Source organism: Pan paniscus, chromosome 10 (assembly GCF_029289425.2).
Source record: "Pan paniscus chromosome 10, NHGRI_mPanPan1-v2.0_pri, whole genome shotgun sequence".
Taxonomy (NCBI): domain Eukaryota; kingdom Metazoa; phylum Chordata; class Mammalia; order Primates; family Hominidae; genus Pan; species Pan paniscus.
Window position 1 is genome coordinate 108,024,567 of NC_073259.2, and position 21,691 is coordinate 108,046,257.

The following is a 21,691-nucleotide window of genomic DNA, read 5'->3' on the forward strand; positions in this document are numbered from 1 at the left end:
ACTCCAGCCTGGGCAACAAAGTGAGACTGCATCTCCAAAAACAACCAAACATCAACAACAAAAAAAGTGCACAACCTGAATGTAATAATAAGAAAACAGCAGGTAAACCCAAAGTGACGGACATCTTATAAAATAACCGGCTTATTGTCTTTGTGTCAAGATCACAAAAGTCAAAGAAAGACTGAGAAATTATTCACACTCAAGAAGACTAAGGAGGTATGACAACTAAATGCAGTACATAATTTTGAACTTAATCCCAATAAAGACATTATTGGGACAGGTGGCAAAACTTGAATGGGATCTGAGGAATAAATGGCTGTAATGTGACAAAGTTAATTTTCTGATTTTAGTGACTGTATTGTGGTTATGTCGAAGAATGTCCTTGTCTGTAGGAAATACAAACTAAAGTATTCTGGGGTGATTAGGTTGACAACTTACTTGCAAATGGTTCAGGGAAAAAAAAGGTTATTTAAACTATATTTCCAGATTTTCCATAATATGTGATTATTTCAAAATAAATTTTAATTTTAAAAATAAAAATATTTGACAGTATGTAGTTCTACCTCCAAACATTAAAGAATTACCTGAACCTGACTCATGGTCGGATTTAGATCTGATGCATGATGGGAGATGAGAGCCAAATGCCGACACCAGACTGCTCAAACGAAAAAGCTAAATTTGTGAGTTTTTATGCCCTAGTAAAATTAGATACTACTGTATAGTTAGCTATTATCTCATGTAAATGATTTTTGTAAGGGCCTAGAGAGAAGAGTCTATTTTCCAGCCTCCAAAGCACCATCACCATACTAAATGCATAGTGTACACCTCAAAATATTTGTACACCATAAAAATATGCCTCAAAATATTTTAATGCTTTTAAAAAGGAGAAAATAGTAATGATAGGCTTACTAGGAACCCATTAATCTCATGGATTACAGCACAGCACATACAACTTCCGTGGAACACAATTTTTTTCTGTTCAAATTATCTTTGTGAGGAATGTACAAGATAGAAAACAAATACTAAATCTTTGGTGACCAGTACCACTCCTAAAAGCAAAAGGAAAAAAGCAGTCCTCCGCCTCTGGGATCAGAGGAAGATTGGCCAAGCAGTATCACTCCCTATGGCCTGTCTTGGTGCCTATAGTTACACCATTAAAGATTTAGGTTAAGACAGTGTAGATAAACAAATGACTTATTATAATGCAAATATTCCAGAGTTTCCCATTCAATAAAAGATACTCATGAAATATATAATTATGATTTATAATTATGAATAATTTATTGAATATCTAAATTATTTATTGCATAGATATTAATGCTTAGTAATAACAATAAGCATTTTATTTCCTCCTGTGTAATAGGCACTGTGATAGATATTTTATATAAATTATCTTTAACCATTCCAACTCTACAAGGTAGATGTTATCACCTCCACTTTATAAATAAGGAAACTGAAGCCCAAAGAAGTTAAATCACCTGCATAGCGCCAAATGTCCTTTCAGTTGCAGAGTCTGCATTCAAACTCAAGACTCGGAATTTTTCCATTACGGTTTTCTTTTTTCTTTTCTTAGAGATTGGGTCTTGCTCTGTTAACCAGGCTGGAGTGCAGTGGTATAATCATAGTTCACAGCAGCCTCAAACTCCTGGGCTCAAGCAATCCTCCCACCTCAGCCTCCCAAGTCACAGGGATTACAGGTACAAGTCACTCCATTACATTCTGCTTCTTCTTTCACTATGTAATTTACTATTCTGAAAAATAGAGCCTGGCCCAGTGGCTCACACCTGTAATCCCAGCACTTTGGGAGGCTGAGGCGGGCGGATCACAAGATCAGGAGATCGAGAACATCTTGGCCAACATGGTGAAACACCGTCTCTACTTAAAATACAAAAATTAGCTGGGCGTGGTGGTGCATGCCTGTAGTCCCAGCTACTCTGGAGGCTGAGGCAGGAGAATCGCTTGAACCCAGGAGGCGGAGGTTGCAGTGAGCCGAGATCACACCACTGCACTCCAGCTTGGGCGACAAGGGTGAAACTCCGTCTCAAAAAAAAAAAAAAGAAAAAGAAAAAAGAAAAATGGAGATCTATGGTATGAGGGAATAAAATGCCATATAGGAAAGCTTCTTATTGGTACAGGATAAAACTAAATTATGAGACTTCTGAGTTTTGGGTAGAAGAAGCCAAAGAATGCCTTAGAACCATGAAAGGAAGAAAGGCTAAGCAAAGGGACATAAGTGCACAGGAAGAGAGGATGAGAAAGGTCTAAGGACAAACTGCCTGGTTACCCAGTTTTCCTACACAGCCTAACACTAGAGTTGACAAAAGTCCCTGAATTAATAATGAGCTCAGTTAAAAACGACAGGCTCAGATTTATTGGCCTGAAAGAGATGGATCATAAATGAGGGCTGTGGGCTGGGTGTGGTGGCTGACGCCTGTAATCCCAGCACTTTGGGAGGCCGAGACGGACGGATCACGAGGTCAGGAAATCGAGACCATCTAGCTAACACGGTGAAATCCCGTCTCTACTAAAAAGACAAAAAAAATTAGCCGGGCGTGGTGGCGGGCGCCTGTAGTCCCGGCTACTCGGGAGGCTGAGGCAGGAGAATGGCGTGAACCCTGGAGGCAGCACTTGCAGTGAGCCAAGATCGTGCCACTGCACTCCAGCCTGGGCAAAAGACCGAGCCTCTGTCTCAATCAATCAACCAATCAATCAATCAATGCTGTGGTGAACACTGTACTTTCCTTCTTTGTGTGAAAGGAATGAGGACAAATAAATCCCACGTACATGGTTTAGATGTTTGTCCCCTCCAAATCTCATACCGAAATGTGGTTCCCAGTGTTGGAGGTGGGGTCTGGTGGGAGGTGTTGGATCATGGGAGTGGATCCCTCATGAATGGCTTAGCAGCATCCCCTTGGTGATGAGTGAGTTCTCCAAATTTACATGAAATCTGGTTGTTTAAAAGTGTGTGGCACCTCCCTGCTCTCTCTCTTGCTCCTGGTCTCACCATTTTATACACTGGCTCCCCTTTGCCTTCTGCCATGATTGGAAGCTTCCTGAGGCCTCACCTGAAGCAGATGCCAGCACCATGCTTCTAGTACAGCCTGCAGAACCCTGAGCCAATTAAACCTCTTTTCTTTATAAATTATCCAGCCTCAGGTATTTCTTTATAGCAACACAAGAACTGACACACTCGCCCATCTGGAAACATGGGATGGACAAGTTATTAAAATACCTTTGAAGACAATAGAAGTTAGACAATATCAAGCACCTAAAATTTTGGGGGTAAAAAATTCCACACTGGGTTTTTGTGGGGGTTGTTCTGGTTCAGGTTTTTTTCTTTTTGCCCAGGCTGGAGTACAGTGGCATGATCATAGCTCACTGTAGACTTGAACTCCTGGGCTCAAGCAATGCTTCTACCTCATCCCCCTGAGTAGCTAGGACTATAGGTGTGCACTACCAAACCCAGCTATTTTTATTTTTTTATTTTCTGTAGAAACAGGGTCTTATTATGTTGCCCAGCCTGGTCTTGAACTCCTTGGCTCAAGCAATCCTCCCGCCTCAACCTCCCAGAGTGCTGGGATTACAGGTGTGAGTCAACACACCTGGATTAACACTGTATATAGTGAAAATAACTGACAAGGGCATATTTTTGAAATGTCTTTAGGTGATTTACTTTACCAATCAGTTCAGTTTACTGTTCATGTGCTATCAAGAAACAAATTTAAAGCAAAATACTGCCAATAATATGAAACTGATAAGCACACAAAAATAATTGAGAACTGTGTAGGAACTAAAATATATTACTATATAATTTTGTAGAAAATTTACTTTCCATTTACATGTTGGAAATATATTGGTATATTCATATTTTAACATAGGATATGCATTGATCCCTATGGCACTAGGAAGCAATACAGCACAATTGAAAGATATCTGGGATCAGAAATACCTGAATTTGCTTCTTGAATCTGCATGAGTGCTGATTATAAAACTACTGACTTTGTAATTCTGGGCAAGTTATTCAATTTTTCTAACCTTTTCACCCATAAATAAAAATGGGGAAGACATTGCAAGACTTGTAAAGATTGAAGAATATAATTTTATGTAAAAAAAGTGGCCTGCATGATGTTTACAACATTACTTATAATAATAATAAAGTCAAAAATCATCCAAGTATCTATCATTAAGAAAATATTAAGTAACAACAGTATATACACCAGATTAGTGGTTCTCAAATTTTAGTGCACATAAGAATGTTCTAGGGGGTTGTAAAATGCATATTTCCAGGCCTTACACTTAGAAATTCTTAGAATACTCAGAAATCCTGGGGTGGGATCAGGAAATAACACGTTTAACAAACAACCATAGGTGCTTCTGATGGAGGACATCTATGAAAAGTATGCAGTAGATGGAATACGATGATGCCATTAAAAATAACTATGAAGACTTTGAAATAACATTGAAAAAGTGTATGATATACCCTTAAGTGAAAAATTCAGGATCCAAACTTGTATGCTTTATCTGATAACTACATTAAACGTGCTTAAGAAAAAAGTTGTTTTTAGCAATAAGATTAAAGGTAATTTTTGATCTTTTACTCAAATTTTTAAATAGTCATGCTATTATTATAAATGAATCACTAACACATTAAAATTGAAAAAAAAAAAAACGCATTGGATCCTCATGGCCTTCAGGATTAGGCTCAAACTCCTTAGGGCAACACACAAGGTCCTTCTATCTCCAGACTTAGCTCTTGTCCATGCTCCATATCAAACTACTTATAATACCCCAAGCTATATTCTACATTTTCACACACTATTATTGAATATACTGTTCCTTCTGCCTGAAATGCCCTTTCTCCAACTTGTCTGGAAAATTCCTATTCATCCCACAAGATTCAAGCACTACCTCCTCTCTGCAGTTTCCCCTGAATACTCCTCCAAGTCAAATTCTGGGTGCCTCCTTCTTGCTCCTAGTATTCCTACAGCATTGTTTGGTATTTCCATTGCTCCATATATCACCGTGTATTTTACCTTTTTGCTGATAGATCTATCCCATTATTCTGCAAGTATATGGGGTAGGTAGAGATGATCTCATTCAGTTTTAGAATCCACAAAGTACTCAGCAAATACTTGTTAAAATAAGTAAAGACCTTTTTTTTGTTATCACTGTTCTTAGTTATCAGTTCTCTAAAAAATCCTGAGTGCCCTGCTGGTTAGTTGGATAACACTTGGCTCAATGATTAATGAGCTTTGTCTAATATATACATATATATATACACACACACGTAGCATAAAACAAACCCATGAAAAATTTTTAAGAAATAGTTTAACCATTGTTTGTAATTCTTCACGTTCTCTGCTTATGTCTTCAAAGTTTCTATCAACCTTCAGGATGACAGACCACTCTGGTCAATAGCCAAAGCAGGCTAACAGGAATAACTCTGCTCTGGGCTCCTCCATTGCTGGAGTTTACCCAGCCAAAGAACATCCCTGCAGAATTCTTGCTGCTTCCCCCAAACACACTCCCACTCACTGCCATCTCCGCACTAGCAGTAAAATATCTATATAAAACAGAGATAATTCTGTAAGTAAATAGAGCAGTTTTTTAGTATATTCAAAACACTAGATACTATATTTAGTATATTTGTGTAATACATAAAACATTTCAAATGCAGATTACTAACTAGAGGTACCAAACAAGAACCTAAAGTGACTAATAGTAATTTAGGCCAAAAAAAGAAAAATCAATGTGGAAGAATACTAATTGAGATCCAGGTATCAGAACTTCAAATGCTTTCCCTGTACCATAAAACATAAGTTTTAGGAATAACCTGGATGCTGAAGCCAACTTGCAACACAATTTTTTTAAAAAGAAAAGTAAAATACATTTTTTAACATTTGAATCTCAAGCCACATTAGGCATTAAAGCCGTGATACAACTTTGTTCCATATCTCTGTCACCTGTGATATAATAAATGTGTACAGAAATACTTTTAGTGCACACTTCATAGATACTGTACTTTTTTAAAAATTGAAGATTTAGAGGAACCATGTGTCTAACAAGTCCATTTTTCCAATTAGGCCAATGTGCTCAGTTCATGTCTCTGTGTCACATGTTGGTAATTCTCACAATATTTCAAACTGTTTCATTATTTTTATATCTGTTATGATTATCTGTGAACTGAATAATGCTGTGTGTGTTCTCACCACTCCACCAACTGGCCATTCCATCTCTCTCCCTCTCCTTGGGCCTCCCTATTCCCTCGGATACAACAATATTAAAATTAGGCCAATGAATAACCCTTCACTGACCTATAAGTGTTCAAGTCAAAGGAAGAGTCACACATTTCTCACTTTAAACGAAAAGCTAGAAATGAATAAACTTAGTGAGGAAAGCATGTTAAAAGTCGAGACAGACTGAAAGCTAGGCCTCTTATGCCTAACAGTTAGCCAAGCTGCAAATGCAAAGGAAAAGTTCATGAAGGAAATGAAAAGTGCTACTCCAGTGAACACATGAATGATAAGAAAGCCAAAGAGCCTTATTGCTGATATGGAGAAAGTTTGAGGGGTCTGGATAGAAGATCATAACAGCAACACAACATTCCCTTAAGGCAAAGCCTAATCCAGAGCAAGGCCCTAACTCTCTTCAATTCCATCAGAGCTGATGGAGCTGGGGAAGCTGCAGAAGAAAAATCTGAAGGTAGCAGAGGTTCAGGGGGCTTAAGGAAAAAAGCCATCTCCATGACATAAAATGGCAAGGTGAAGTAGTTAAATGCTGATGCAGAAGCTGCAGCAAGTTATCCAGAAGATCTAGCTAAGATAATTGATAAAGGTGACTACACTAAACAACAAAATTTCAGTGTAGATGAAACAGCCTTCTATTGGAAGAAGATGCCATCTAGGACTTTCATAGCTAAAGAGAAGTCACTGCCTGGCTTCAAAGCTTCAAAGGACAGGCTCTCTTTTTAGGGGTTAATGTAGCTGGTGACTTTAACTTGAAACCAATGCTTACTTACCATTCCAAAAATCCTAGGGCCCTTAAAAATGATGCCAAATCTACTGTGCCTGTGCTCTGCAATTGGCACAACAAAGCCTGGATGACAGCACATCTGTTTGTAGCATGGTTTACTGAATATTTTAAGCCCAATGTTGAGACCTACCACTCACAGAAAAAAAGATTCCCTTCAAAATATTACAGCTCAGTGGCAGTGCACTAGTCACACAAGAGCTCTGATGGAGATGTACAAGAGACTAATGTTGTTTCCATGCCTGCTAACACAACATCCATTCTGTAGCCCAGAGATTGAGGAGTAATTTTGGCTTTCAAGTCTTCTTATTTAAGAAATACATTTTGTAAGGTTATAGCTGCCATACCTAGTGGTAGCTATAGAACCACTAAGAACATTTGCGGGCCAGGTGCAGTGGCCCATGCCTGTAATCCCAACACTTTGGGAGGCCAAGGTGGGAGGATCACTTGAGCCCAGAAGTTCAAGACCAGTCTGGGCAACATAGGGAAACCCTGTCTCTACAAAAAATTTAAAAATTATCCAGGCTTGGTAGCACATGCCTGTGGTCCCAGCTACACAGGAGGCTGAAAGCAAAGAATCACTGAGTCTGGGAGGTCAAGGCTGCAGTGAGCACAGTGATCATGCCACTGCACTCCAGGCCTGGGTGACAGAGTGAGACTCTATCACAAATAAATAAATAAAACATTTGTGGTTCATGGGAGGAGGCCAACATTAACAGGAGTTTTGGAAGAAGTTGATTCTAACTCTTATGACTGATTTTGAGGGATTCATGATTTCAACAGAGGAAGGAACTGCAGATGTGGTGGAAATAGCAAGTGAAATAGAAGTGAAGCCTGAAAATCGGACTGACTGACAACAATCTCATGATAAAATTTGAACAGATGAGGAGTTGCTTCTTATGGATAAGCAAAGAAAGTGGTTTCACGAGTGGAATCGACTCCTGGTGAAGACATTGTGAACACTGCTGAAACATCAACAAAGGATTTATAACATAACATAAATAAAGCAGCAGCAAGGCTTGAGAGGAGTGACTCCAGTGACTCCAATTTTGAAAGTTCTACCATGGGTAAAATGCTATCAAACAGCATCCCATGCTACAGAAACATCTTTTGTGAAAGGAACAGTCAACTAATGTGAAACTTCATTACTGTCTCATTTAAGAAATTGCCACAGCCATCCCAACCTTCAGCAACCACCATTCTAATCAGTCACCAGCCAACAACATTGAGACAAGACCTTCTACCAGCAAAAGGATTACAACTTGCTGAAGGCTCAAATGATCATTAGCATTTTTAGCAATGAAGTATTTTTTAATTACGTACATTGTTTTGTTAGATATAAGGCTGTTGCACACTTAACAGTACAATATAGTGTAAACATAACTTTTATATGCACTGGATAACCAAAAATTTTGTATGACTCACTTTATTGCAGTGGTCTGAAAACAAATCCACAATATGTCTGAGCTATGCCTGTACATCTAAGTAATAACGTCTGATATAGGCAAATAATATATGTTTATATCTAAAATGGGTTTATGTAATCCAATAAAAAATTCTAGAGACTAAATGAGTAGCAAAAAGAAAATACTTTTCTATCACCAGCCATATACTCTCTCATTTCTCATGTCTCCAGTCAAATCCCTTCCCCTTTGGCCTTTAAGAAGGAAGAATTAGCCAGGCATGGTGGTTCACACCTATAATCCCAGAACTTTGGGAGGCCAAGTCAGGAGGATGGCTTGATCCCAGGAGTTCGAGACCAACCCAGGAGTTCAAGAACAGCAAGGCAGGAGGATCACTTGAGCCCTCAACAACAGACCCCAACAGACAGGGTTTCCCTATGTTGCCCAAGTTGGTCTTGAACTCCCGGGTTCAAGTGATCCTCCTACCTTGGCCTCCCAAAGAGCTGGGATTACGGGCATGAGCCACTGTGCCTGGCCCACAAATGTTCTTAATGGTGTCTAGCATGGTCAATCCTTTCCAGAAGGTTTTCAATTTACTTTGCACAGATTCATCAGAAGAATCACTATGTATGGCAGGAGTTTGAGGAACAGTGAGGCTCTGGCCTTATAAAAAAAAAATCAAAAAATTTGCTGGGCATGGTGGCACATGCTGGTAGTCCCAGCTACTTGGGGTCTAAGGCATGAGGATCACTTGACCCTGGGGGGGGCAATGAGGCTGCAGTAAGCTGTGATTGCACCACAGCACCCTGGCCTGGGTGACAGAGTGAGAAATTATCTCCAAAAAAAATGGAAGAATTACCACCTGTATCCAACCTTCTCTTACGAGCTGGCAAAATCCACTCCATTTGTTCTGCCAGAAGAGGTCGATGGCTTTACTATTTTGGCCTAATGTTTTGTTGCCTCTTTAAATGAAAATACGAAAAGAGCTGCTTCTTTCTAAAAGCTTTACCAATCAATTACAACTTCACTATGAATTAACTGTCAGGTCCCACAAACACTTTTTGGTGGTAAAGAAAGGAAAGAAAAGGCACTGGGTCCATGACATTAGAGGATAAATTAACATTGAGGTATAAGCATTCCCTTTCCTCTGCAGCCTCACCAGCATCTATTGTCTTTCGACTTTTAAATAACAGCCATTCTGACTAGTGTGAGATGCTATCTCTCACTGTGGTTTTGATTTGCATTTCTCTGATAACTAGTGATGCTGAGCATTTTTTATGTTTGTTGGCCACTTGTATGTCTTCTTTTGAGAAACGTCTGTTCATGTACTTTACTCATTTTTTAATAGAGTTACTTGTTTTTTGCTTGTTGACTTAAATTCCCTATAGCTTCTGGATATTAGGCCTTTGTCAGATACACAGATTGCAAATATCTTCTCCCATTCTGTAGGTTGTCTGTCAGTGTGGAAGGTAGTACAGAGATTTTTCAAAGAACTTAAAATTGCTACCATTCGACCCAGCAATCCCATTGCTGTGTATATACCCAAAAGAAAATAAATCATTCTACCAAAAAGACACATGCATTCATGTTCATTGCTGTGCTATGCACAATAGCAAAGACATGGAATCAATCTAGATGCCCATCAATGGTAGACTGGACAAGAAAATGTGGTACATATACACCATGGAATACTAGGTAGCCATAAAAAAGAATGAATCCATGTCCTCTGCAGCAACATGGATGGAGCTGGAGGCCATAATCCTAAGAAAATTAACACAGGAACAGAAGACCAAATACCACATGTTCTCACTTATAAGTGGGAGCTAAATATAAAGCATATGTAGACATAAATAAGGGAACGATAGACACAGTGGACTACTAGAGGGTGGAAGGGGGGTAGATTAAAAAACAGCCTATTAGGTACTATGCTCACTACCTAGGTGACAGGATCCATGCTCCAAACCTCAGTGTCATGCAATATTTCCATGTAACTAATCTACATACATACTTCCTGTATCTAAAATCTGTTGAAAATTTTTTTTAAATATTGAGATAGGCTGGAATCTAGAGATGATGCCAGCTGGCACAAAAACTGGAGCCAGGGTGAACTTGTAGTAATTAGAAAAAAATGCTTTTTTTCTGAGATGTGATTGAGGAGGGTTAAAGGGAATGTGGTGTGGGAAATAGAAACAGGAAAGGAGGTTGGCTGTTTATGCTCACATCCATCAATCAAGATTTGATCCAATTTGATCAAAGAATGGTAACAAGTCTAAGCAGTTTATTTCAGTTCAGTTAACTAGAAGTGATTAACCACTTCAAATAAAGCTACTCTCATAACACAATAGAATCCAAATAACTCTACTGCACAGCTTAATCAAAGTTCCATTTCACAACTAGATCCATGAAGACAGTCATTTAATAAGAAACATGATTCATAAGAATCAGATTCAGAGATGAACACTCTGGACAGTGCAGTAGAAGAAACAGAGTGTCTTAGTCTATTTTGTGTTCCTATAAGAGAGTACCTGAGACTGGGTAGTTTACAAACAATGTATGTTTTTGTGATTCACATTTCTGGATGCTGGGAAGTAAAAGAGCATGGTACTAGCATTTGCTCAGCATTTGGTGAGGACCTTCTTATTGCATCATCCCATGGCAGAAGGCAGAAGGGCAAGCAAGCATGGGCAACAGAAAGAGGAAATTGGGCTGAACTCATTATTTTGTGAGGAGCCTCCCATGACACCTAACCCACTTCCACAATAATGGCATTAATCCATTCATACATGCAGAGCCCTCATGGCCTAATCACCTCTAAAAGATCTCACCTGTTTGTTTTGTTTTTATTTTGAGTAGGGTCTCACTCTGTCACCTAGGCTGGAGTTCAGGGGCATGATCATTGCTCACTGCAGCCTCAAACTCCTGGGTTCAAGCAATTCTCCCCACCCAGCCTCTCAAGTAGTTGGGGCTACAGACGTGCAATGCACACCTGGCTATTTTGTTTTGTTTTGTTTTTTATAGAGACAGGGTCTCACTATGTTGCCTAGGCTATTCTTGAACCCCTGGCCTCAAGTGATACTCCCGTCTCAGCCTCCCAAAGCCTGCGATTACAGGTGTGAGCCACCACGTCCAGACAGATCCCATCTCTTCATACTGTCACAATGACAAATAAATTTCAACATGAGTTTTGGAGACAACGCTCAAATCATAGCACTGTGGAAAACAAAATTTATCCTTTGGTCATATTTTTTGATCCATCTTCAAAAATCAATTAAAAGCCTCATCCAGATTTAACACAAATGTAAAATGTATTTGATATCCTACTGACACCAAAGAAGTAGACTCTTAAGAAAAGTTTCTAGATCTGTATTACACAAGAAAATTCAATGAGTTTTCAACTGGCATTGTGCCTCTGCCTGCCCGTATGGCTTACATAACCATGTCCTCACATGCATGAGAAAGAACTGGAAGATAGAAGCGTCTTCTTTGTAAATTCCTTTTTCAAATATAAAATATTCTCCCATATCAACATATGATGAGTAATAAAAACTCACTGTATTTTAATTAACTAACATCATTCTGCAATATGTCCAAAACGGAAACTAAAGACACTCTAAAATGCATTAAGTGTTAAATATCTTCAGGTTCCATAGGTTGAAATTAGTCTTTTCTAACCTTTGTCTGGCATTATAGTCAGCTTCCATTTCTAGTTAAATACTCAGGAATAATGTTCTATCATAGGCTTCTGATAGAATTTTCCAAAATTACCTCAAAATTATTTCAGTATATAACTGAACTAATCAAATTGTTTACTGTCACCTGAAAGGTTAAGTTGCTAAAGTCAGCAGAGGCACTAATAAATATTATATGCTTCTGCCTTAATGTCAGTGAAGACTTGCATCAGCCTTTGTCATCTGTAAGAAATCGAGTCACACAAGAAACTGTGCAATGGATGGACAGGTTGAGTAGTAGTCACTGGCTGGCTGCCCTAGTTCACTGCTACACATCACCCTCAGTGTTTTGAAAAGGGAGCTGAAAACCCTGCTCAGTGGAGAAAGAGGTCAATACCAAAATTCACCCTCCTTTCTCCTTACTCCCCATCATGCAGCTGGCACTGTTCACTCTGGCAGATACAGCTCCCTGAACATAATGGTGCAATCACCACTTCAAACATCATTACTATCTAAAATAGATAACCCACTTGCAACTTGACTATTTTTATAGATATAACATTTTCATGGAGCTTAACTGCTCTATTTGTGATTTATTCCATTTAACCAATGCAGTTTCCCTGAAAGTGAGTTTCTTATATCAGGGTCCCAATAACCACAATTGCCCAAATAGTTGTGAAAATTACAGTACTTCCTAGTTGTCTGTTATCTCCCTGTATTCATCACCAAAATGACATGAGCTGAATCCTAAATCTGAAAAATTATAAGCTCTCTGGTTTTTATGTTTTTGGTGACCAGAAGATTGTTTTGCTCCACTTCTTATTGATCTACTTTTTCACATGGGGATCTTAAGAACTGTATTATTTATTTCTGACAAGAATTTACTAAATACACCTTATATAAAACTCAACTCTTCGAGGCATTAAGAAAATCAAATAAATTGAGGCATTAATAAAGTTTTATCACTGTATTAAAATACAAATAATTATCCTATACTCAGCAAAAAATTAATTAAATATACATTTTAAATGGAAATTAGTTTTGTTTAGAATAAAAGGTAGTTGTGCCAAAGGAAGAGAGTTTTTTTTTTTAAGATTTTGCAGCTGTCTCATAAAAGATATGTTAAATAAACTGAAATTTCACATAAAATGTGGAGGAAGAAAAGGAGGGAGGCAACTCAATTTTAGTGCTCTGATGAGCTCAGATTTCTTTAAGGATGAAAGGGGGTAGTAAGAGGTATAACTGCAAGCAAACACAAAAAAAGAAATATATACTTGTCCAGCAAAAATGCTAATGTCCTTTTTAGCTAAGTTTGAAAAAGAGAAAAGAGGTGTAATAGTTCACTAATTTCACCTTCAGTTCTGGCAGAGTAAAAGGAAAACTGTGGGTAGTTTTAAACCACAAGATAATTTTCTATGATATCTAACAATACCAAGAATCTAATTCTTCCCAACTTTTATTTTGCTTCTATTTTCCCTATTGAGAACCATTTGCAAATCAGAAGGGATAAACAAATAATTTCAGGAGATTACTGAAGTTCCAAACGAGACCATAAGGGACAGTAAGCTGCTTTAAATAAGTATGCATATCCAGACCCAGAAGAATTAGATGCAAGAGGGTAGAAGGAATTTTCGCCAATACTAGGAATTACCAATGGCTCACTGCCAGAAACAAGCCATAATAAAGTAGACTGATTTTGATGGAATTTAAAGGATAGATCAAAAGAATGCCATACACTTAAATACAGAGTGAATTTAGAAAGGCAGTAGATAAAATACCTCACAATATTTTCACAGGAACAATGGAGAGAAATAGCTGATTGTCTATTGCGTGGCTTCAATCCTGGTAGAAATACCATGAGTAAAGACTGCTACTTTTAAATTTATACTAAGTTGAAGAGAGGTGCTTTGGGGATATAGCACAGTGTGTTGAATTTAGGTTATAGAAAACATGCTTATTAAATCTCTGGATGATACAGAGGAGAGAAGTTAATATGCTGAAAGACAGACTCAAGAGTCAGAAAGAAGAAAAAAAAGAGTCAAAAAGATATAGAGAAATTACAAATACAACATAAAACAAATCGGATAAAAAGGAACAGGAATAATTTAAGCTCAATCAACACTTTTAAAAGTACCAGAAAGGGGACCTGGCTTCACAGGTCATTGAAAAAAAAAATACCAGGAAATTTTAATTGACTGTACGTTCAACATGAGCCAACACCATTACATGGCCCAGAAAATCTTGACCTGTAGGTAGGTCTTAGATCAATAATAAAGAAATAATAATTTCATTGTATCATGTTTTAATAGCTGCTATTTTATTTTAATTACATAATACATATTCATTACAGAACACTGAAAATAAAGCCCACCCACAATTCCACCACTCAAAGATGAATACTATCTTCATTTTGGCATCTTATCATTCCAGACTTCTTAAGCACATTATAAGTGTTCAAACAAACTTATTTTTTCTTGCAAAAATAAGATCATACTATAAATGCTTCTTGTAACCTGCTGCCCTTGGTTTTTTTATTCAGCCATAATGTTCTACTCTGGTCAAGGGACATCTACTGCATTTTGTTAATTTCTAGTCACCATACTTTAAGAGGGTCATTGCAAAATTTGAGAATATGTAAAGAAGGAAAGAGAGAGTAGTGAAAAGTATGAAAACTAAGTTCTTAACATCTATGCTGTCTTGCCATATAAAAGGTTAACAGAGATGATAGCTCTTCCATGAAAAATATTTATAAGAAAACAAAAATACATGCATCTAAAGAACTATCCTGCAGATGAATCAGACTGCTTTATATTGACCCATACAGCCAATCTACTACCAATTGCTGAAAGTCACAGGGAAGTGCATTTTAGCTCAATGAAAAGAAAAATTTTAAAACAATTACAGCTGTCAAAAATAGAATGAATCTAGTCATTGGAAGGTTTAACAGGGCTGGAATAACTAACAGGTAAGAAATGTTACAGAGAAAATTTCTGCACTAGGTGAGAAGTTGGAAGAAAGGTCCCTCCTTATTTGAAGATTCTATGATTGCTATGGGAAATTTACTCCCAGTCCAATATGAAGCAAATCTTTAGTCATTAAGGCCTTAAAGAATACAGTCAAGTGCTTCAGAGATGCATGAAAAATATTAACACTAACGATGAACACCTATATGCTAAATGTTTTGCATTCATTACTTTATACTTCATTTAATCCTTATAACGATCTTATATGATAGGTACTATTATTACTATTTCCACTCTGATAGAATAGTGAGGCTTAGAGAGGTTTTTAAATTTATTCAATGGCATTCTTACATTTGCTGAAAATTGCAGTGCCACCCAAAAGCATACCTGATTCGCCATTACATAGTTACTGTTGAAAGGATAATTTCTTATTATCAGTAGATAACAAGTAATCAGAAGCATCTTCAAAAAGTTCTTGTCTAGTGAACCCTCAAAGGGCAGTTGTGAGATTTTTTTAATTAGAAAAAAATACCAAAATTTAAGGAATTTCAAATTATTCTTCATAGCAAAAAATGTTCAGATTGGCCTGTCTAAATTGGCCACATACCTTTAAACTTTTGTGAATAAAACAGATTCAATGAATGAGACTTAAAATGTTGTAAAACAAATCTGAATCACAGATTTTCAAATCTTTGCCATTATTAATTAAGTGACCATGGGCAAGTCCTTAATATTATCTTTTTATTCCTTCATCTGTGAAATGAGAATGGACCTTCTAAGGCTGACACAAGAATTGAATGAGATGACACGCGTAAGCACTTAGCATAGGGTCTGACACCATTATTACACAACCCAGGTAATAAAGCAAGCGGGGAAAAAGTGCCAAACATATTCTACAGTTCCTTCTAAACCATTAAGAAATTTCAAAGTGTCATTATGTTTGACGGCGGACACATTTTCCATTATCCTGCCAATAAATTTCTGATGACAATCATTTTTGAAATAAAGTGACAACTAAATAAAATGTGCCTTCTTAGGAATGTCATTTTATGCAAATCATTGCCCAAAGAATACAATTTCAACTCTCATTTTCTTCAGACACTGTTTATTCAGTATAAGATGGATAAAAGCAAGTTTAAAGGTTATTGGTTTTGTTTGTGATTTTTACAACTTGGTTCGAAGTACTCTAATAAACACATGTTGTTTACTTTTGTTTTCTATGTGCAATCTTTGTTGTAGAGCTACTACTACTACTACAACACCAGCAAAAGAGAAAACCTCTCACTCAAGATATACACTGTGGGTCACTATTTTGATACTTTAGTGTCCACTAACATTAAATACTTGGTGTTTTATCCCTAAAACTTGACATCTATTCTTTAAAAAAAAAAAAATCACAGCTGGGAAAGGAGTATTTAAAGGATGTTTGCTTTTGAGTTTTGTCACAAAGAGTGTTTTTAAAATACGATTTATCACAATAAAATTAAGTGAAGTTCTCACTGTTCTCAAAGAATTCCTCATGTTTTCCCGAAGAAATTGTTTATTTTGAGAAAATTCTTTCAGCAAACCAGTTTTTAGACATAATCATTTTTATAACTGATGGATCCACAGCAAACATTGTTACTTTAAGTGTAACTTAAAACTGTAAAGAAATAAACTGCTTTCACATAAACTACATGTGACTACAGGCAATTATTAGAGCTGCAATCTGAAATATGCACACATTGTCTACCTGTGTTTGAAAGTGAAGATTATTTAACAAGGGAGTACACACAAGTCATCTCTATGACCTATTGAAAAAATGTCCCATAAATATTCATTCTTCTGACATGAACTATCATTCCAATAAAATGTCACTGTCAACGAGTATATAGAATAACATATGGGGCTTTTTAAAATCCCATCGACTATTTTTCAACTCAATTTATTTCACTGTAATAGAAACTTTCCATTTTCCCTTTTAGCTAGCCCTATAATTAATTGCACTGTCTGACCACCACAACCTATGAGAACTTGTGTAAAGAACGCAATGTCATCGCCCAAAAGTTTCTATTAAGCACTTGTCAAGGGTAGCATGGAACAGTTTTTTAAAAACCAGGGAAATCACTTGGGCTTTCTAAAATTTTTACAACTATAGTTGGGTTATCCAAGAGATGTTTTAAGGCGAAGATATGAATGACAATTGATGACTCCAAAAATATCCAGGATAAATTGGATAGCCACGATTTTAGAAACTAAAGAGCTTCCCTTGAATTGTATCTAGTGAATACTCTCCAGGCTTCCTCCCTCCCAGTTGATTTCATTTGTCCATCAATACAACTTTTAATAGTTTCTCAAGTATGCAAATCAACCCCGCTATTTCCAAGGTACTGCTGAATGAAGACCTTGACATTTTTTTTAAATGTCATCTTAGAAAGATTCTCCAAGCAATACCAGTCTCACCTACAACATCGTCACGTTAAAAGGCCTCTACTGTACTCCATACACAGTATCCCAATACCAACCTGGCATCCTTCATCCTGAGCTATAATAACCAAGTTTCACTCAGCTATGTCCAGGTAACTGAAAGTATTGCTGGGGCTGCCTAACCTGCCCCATCAAGTTTTATACACACCCTGTGCTGAAGACATCTCACCAGAAAGAAGGTTCACTCACTTCATTTTGTGGGATCATAACCCACGGCACAGCAAACGCCTTCTGCAAGAGAAGGTAGGAGCCACCGAAGGCTGTGGTTTTTGCAGGGTAATTGCATGCACGCAAGAGATTCTCTGCCAATTTCATTTAACTAGACAAAAAAGGCTGGGTTCAAAGCTGCAAATATGTAATAAATGTTGATGGAAAGCGGGCGGAACGTCGATTTTCTTCAAGCAACACTAGTACATGTACAAGTTCTGCACCAGGGCTCAGAGGAAAAGTAGCTTACTGACGCATTGATGGAAGGCTATTTTAAAATTACTCAAAGAATCTAAGGCATCAATCTGACTGGGAGGCTCATACCTCCTCTCCATACACGCAGTCTGTTTTCCTACCTAATTTAAGAATGAATCGCTGGCAGCCACCAGGTGCAATAACCGTGAGGAGGAGGACGTATATCCATCACAATGCATAATGAGGTGTGCCAACCCCGGAGCTGGTGCCCGTCCTTACCTTAGCAGATTAGACAGGGGCAGGGGTCCGGATCCACCGCCCAGGATCCCTCCTTTCCTGCCAGACAGGAGTTTCTCCACCAGAGCCACATTTCCAGTGCGAGCAGCTTCCAGCAGCTCCTGGTCCTTCCCCATAGTCTCTCACCGACTCCCCCACAGAGTCCTTGCCCCGCTCGGGTCCTCCTCCCCACCCACCCCCACTCCCCAAAATCCAGGGCCCTCTTCGCCCCACCCTAAAATAATGCAAGAGCTTCAGCACGGAGAGCTCCCTGCAGCCCCAGGAAGGGAGCACGACTCTCTCCTCCTCTTCGGGGCGCAGCTTTTACAATGGGGATCAGACCATGTCTTGAAAGAGGGGCTGGCCGAGCTGGGAGCCGCGACGCGCCCCCACAGCCACTCCCCTGAATTCCCAAGGCCTCGTTCCCGCGGGTGGGGCGTGAGGGGGTGGGGACTCGGGGGTGCTTTTGAGGAGCGGGAGGAGGGTGGTGAGGACTGAGGTCGGAGGAGGAGGAGGAGGCGGCAGAGAGAGTCCTAGCTGGAGCGGGAGCGCAGGGAACACCCGCGGTGGCAGCAGCGGCCCGCGCGCCCTCGCGCCCGACCCGGGCTCGCCTCGGCTTCCTCGGCGGTTACGCGGGGGCGGCGTCCGCGGCGGGGAGGAGCGCGGCGGCGGCGGCGGCGGCTCGTGCGCCGTGGCCCGCGCCGAGGCAGGGCGGTGGGGGCGAGCCGCAGCGGGCGCGTGCCGAGGGCGGCGGCGGCGGCGAGGCCTGGCGCGCGGGGGGCGTGTGCGCGCGGGCAGGTGCGGCCCCTGGTGCGGCCCGAGTTGGGCGGCGGGCTGGCGGGGAGGGGCCGGGCCGGCTGAGGCGGGGCTTCGGCCCTGAGATTCTCTTCGTTCTCGTGGGCGGGGACCCTCCCTCCTCCACTCTCCTTGGAAGAGCGTTAACCGTGTGAGGACTGGAGTTCCCCGGGCCGCGTCGGCTCCTCCTCGGCCCGGCGGGCCCCAGCGACACGCCTCGGGTCTGTCACGACGCCTGAGGAAAATCCTCCGTGACAGGAATGAGGCTGGGACACTGGGGAGGGGCCCTTTGGCCACCGCTTCCATCAGAGTCTAGGCAACTTGACCGGCATTTCACCCTTCCGCTTTACCTCCCCAAGAGAGCCTGAGATCTGCCCTTGGTTAGAAAGAAGAGGCTCGTTTCGTCCTAGTTTCTGTGGCACTGGCCACCGAGCAGTTTGCGACTGTTCCAGTTTTTCTGGAGTCTTTAATCAGCCCATATTTTAGTTGGGCTTTGGAGATCTGCTGACTTGTAAGAATACCAGGAAAAAGGCTCTCATTGAAAATTTATCCACATCTACACTCGAAAAATATAAATGGGCATGGATTAGAGATCCACTTTAATTTGCATATATCATCAGCAATTCATTGTGCATGGTTGGCATGACTTGTTAGATGCTCTCCTTGGCCGTGGTGGAGAACGCGCGTTTATTTTCTATTAAAACTTCCTGTTACACCTTGTGCTTTGCATTGTCCTTGGAATAGACTTCATAAATGGTCACTTGTTGATAATTGATTGGTAAGAAGAGGACTTAATAGGCACTGTGCTTACAACAACCCAGTGAACTGGATATTATTATATCCATTTTAGAAATGAGGAAATAGGGCTCAAATGGTTAATTAAATTTCTCAAGATGCCACATGGAGTAAGTGGCTGACTCAGAACTAGACCCCAGAACAGACTCACTCCAGACACCATGTGCTTCCCAATATACGTTCCTGCCCCCCATGGAAAAGCGAAATGGTCAGACAATAATTATTGCATGCATTTGATGAGTAGTTGCTACGTACCAGACACTATGCTAAGTGCTTTCCATGTTCTCATTAAGCCTTGCAACAATCGCATGAGATAGGACCATTTTCATCCCTATTTTGGAGATGAAGAAACTGATCACCTGCAAGATAATAGGGATAGAAAGTAACTGAGCCAAGGCTCAAATCCGGCACTATCTGCTGTAGGCAAAGATTTTCAATAAATAACTGGGGGAAACTTAAAAGGCATTTAGAGATAAATAACAAGAGTATATTAAAACATTTTTATGGAATTCATTGTGTTCTGAGATTTCATTTCAATGATTCAAAATATTAGGTAAATTATGGCTATTTATTGGAGGTTTCCTGAAGTATGTAGATTTTGGCTAGTGTAGTTTTTTAATTCATTTTGGTTTTGTTTTCTGTGTTAGAATCTGTTTTAATAAGATAATCTATGTTATAATAATATAATCCCTGACATAATGGGACTAGCAGACCAATGAAAGAAACAAGAGATAAGGAGCCATCACATTCATTTTGAAAATGGCATAGGGAAATCCTTCTTCCTTTTTCCTAATGTTGCCACCTAAGCAAAACACACCTTTCCCAGAATATACTGTAAGTATTCAATTGGTCAGAACTGAAAATCACCCACAGTTTTCACAAGCAACATTTAATCATGGATGAGTTGGTGACTGCAGGCCCTGAGTCATCTTATTGAAATCATGCAACCCCCACCCTCAATGGGAAAACCATTAGTAATGATTTACTCTAAGAATCAGTTCCACAGTTCGGGCATTCTACTGACATATGATAATCAAAGTCAATTTTTCAGCTTCAAACTCTTTGGTTTTAGTGACCTCATAACTTTGTTTTTCTGTAGACATTGCAGTGACTGCACCTCATAGCTTTTTGTTGAAGAGGATAAAGGCTTTGGCTACATGGGGACTAACATGCAAAATAAAAGTGAAAACATTCTTTTAAAAATCTACAGAGGCCAAAATAAATATCCAGATCTTTTAAACATCCAGATTTCATCACGATGTTTTGCATCTGTGAATAGTGAAAAGAGTGATAGAATCTTGGGAACCAATTAGACAATCTCTATCTCAGTGTGTGCATAAGTGAAATGAAGAAGTTATGTCGGATGCCTTCCACTGGCCTTGCCAGCCATAATATTCTATGCCTGTGATGAAACGTGGTCTTAGTCCATTAAGTCATTTGCATCACTGAAGCTAGAAATTAAGTATGGAGATAGATTTGAGATTTCTATTCTGTTTTGATTTGATTTGATTTTTTGAGACAGAGTCTGACTCTGTTGCCAAGACTGGAGGGCAGTGGCACGATCTCAGCTCACTGCAACCTCTGCTCCCAGGTTCAAGTGATTCTCAAGCCTCAGCCTCCCCAGTAGCTGAGATTAGAGGCGCCCACCACCACGCCTGGCTAATTTTTGTATTTTTAGTAGAGACAGGATTTCACCATGTTGGTCAGGCTGGTCTCAAACTCCTGACCTCAAGTGATCCACCTGCCTCGGCCACCCTCTATTTTGTTTTTAATTATAAAATAAATATATATTTTTTCGGGTTTTTAAATCTATCTTTGCTATTCTCAATGGACAGTATTAATAATAGCAAATGTAGGCCAGGCATGGTGGCTCATGCCAGTAATCCCAGCACTT

The 21,691-nt window shown here is 39.4% G+C and overlaps 1 protein-coding gene across 9 annotated transcripts in view; it reads right to left on the reverse strand.

The window, feature by feature from the left end:
- Positions 1-18,852, reverse strand: part of ANKS1B (ankyrin repeat and sterile alpha motif domain containing 1B) — a 1,251,294-nt gene extending 1,232,442 nt beyond the window's left edge. For 4 of the 9 annotated variants that reach the window (XM_034934288.2, XM_034934287.2, XM_034934280.2 and 1 more), the window contains exon 1: positions 18,211-18,845. In XM_034934288.2, coding sequence (XP_034790179.1) covers positions 18,211-18,344 — 134 coding nt within the window. In that variant the 5' untranslated portion in view covers positions 18,345-18,845. Of the gene's footprint in view, positions 1-18,210 lie in introns of all 9 variants that reach the window. The other 5 variants (XM_034934289.3, XM_034934279.3, XM_055096017.2 and 2 more) reach the window with 5 other exon arrangements.
- Between the last annotated feature and the right edge of the window lie 2,839 nt (positions 18,853-21,691).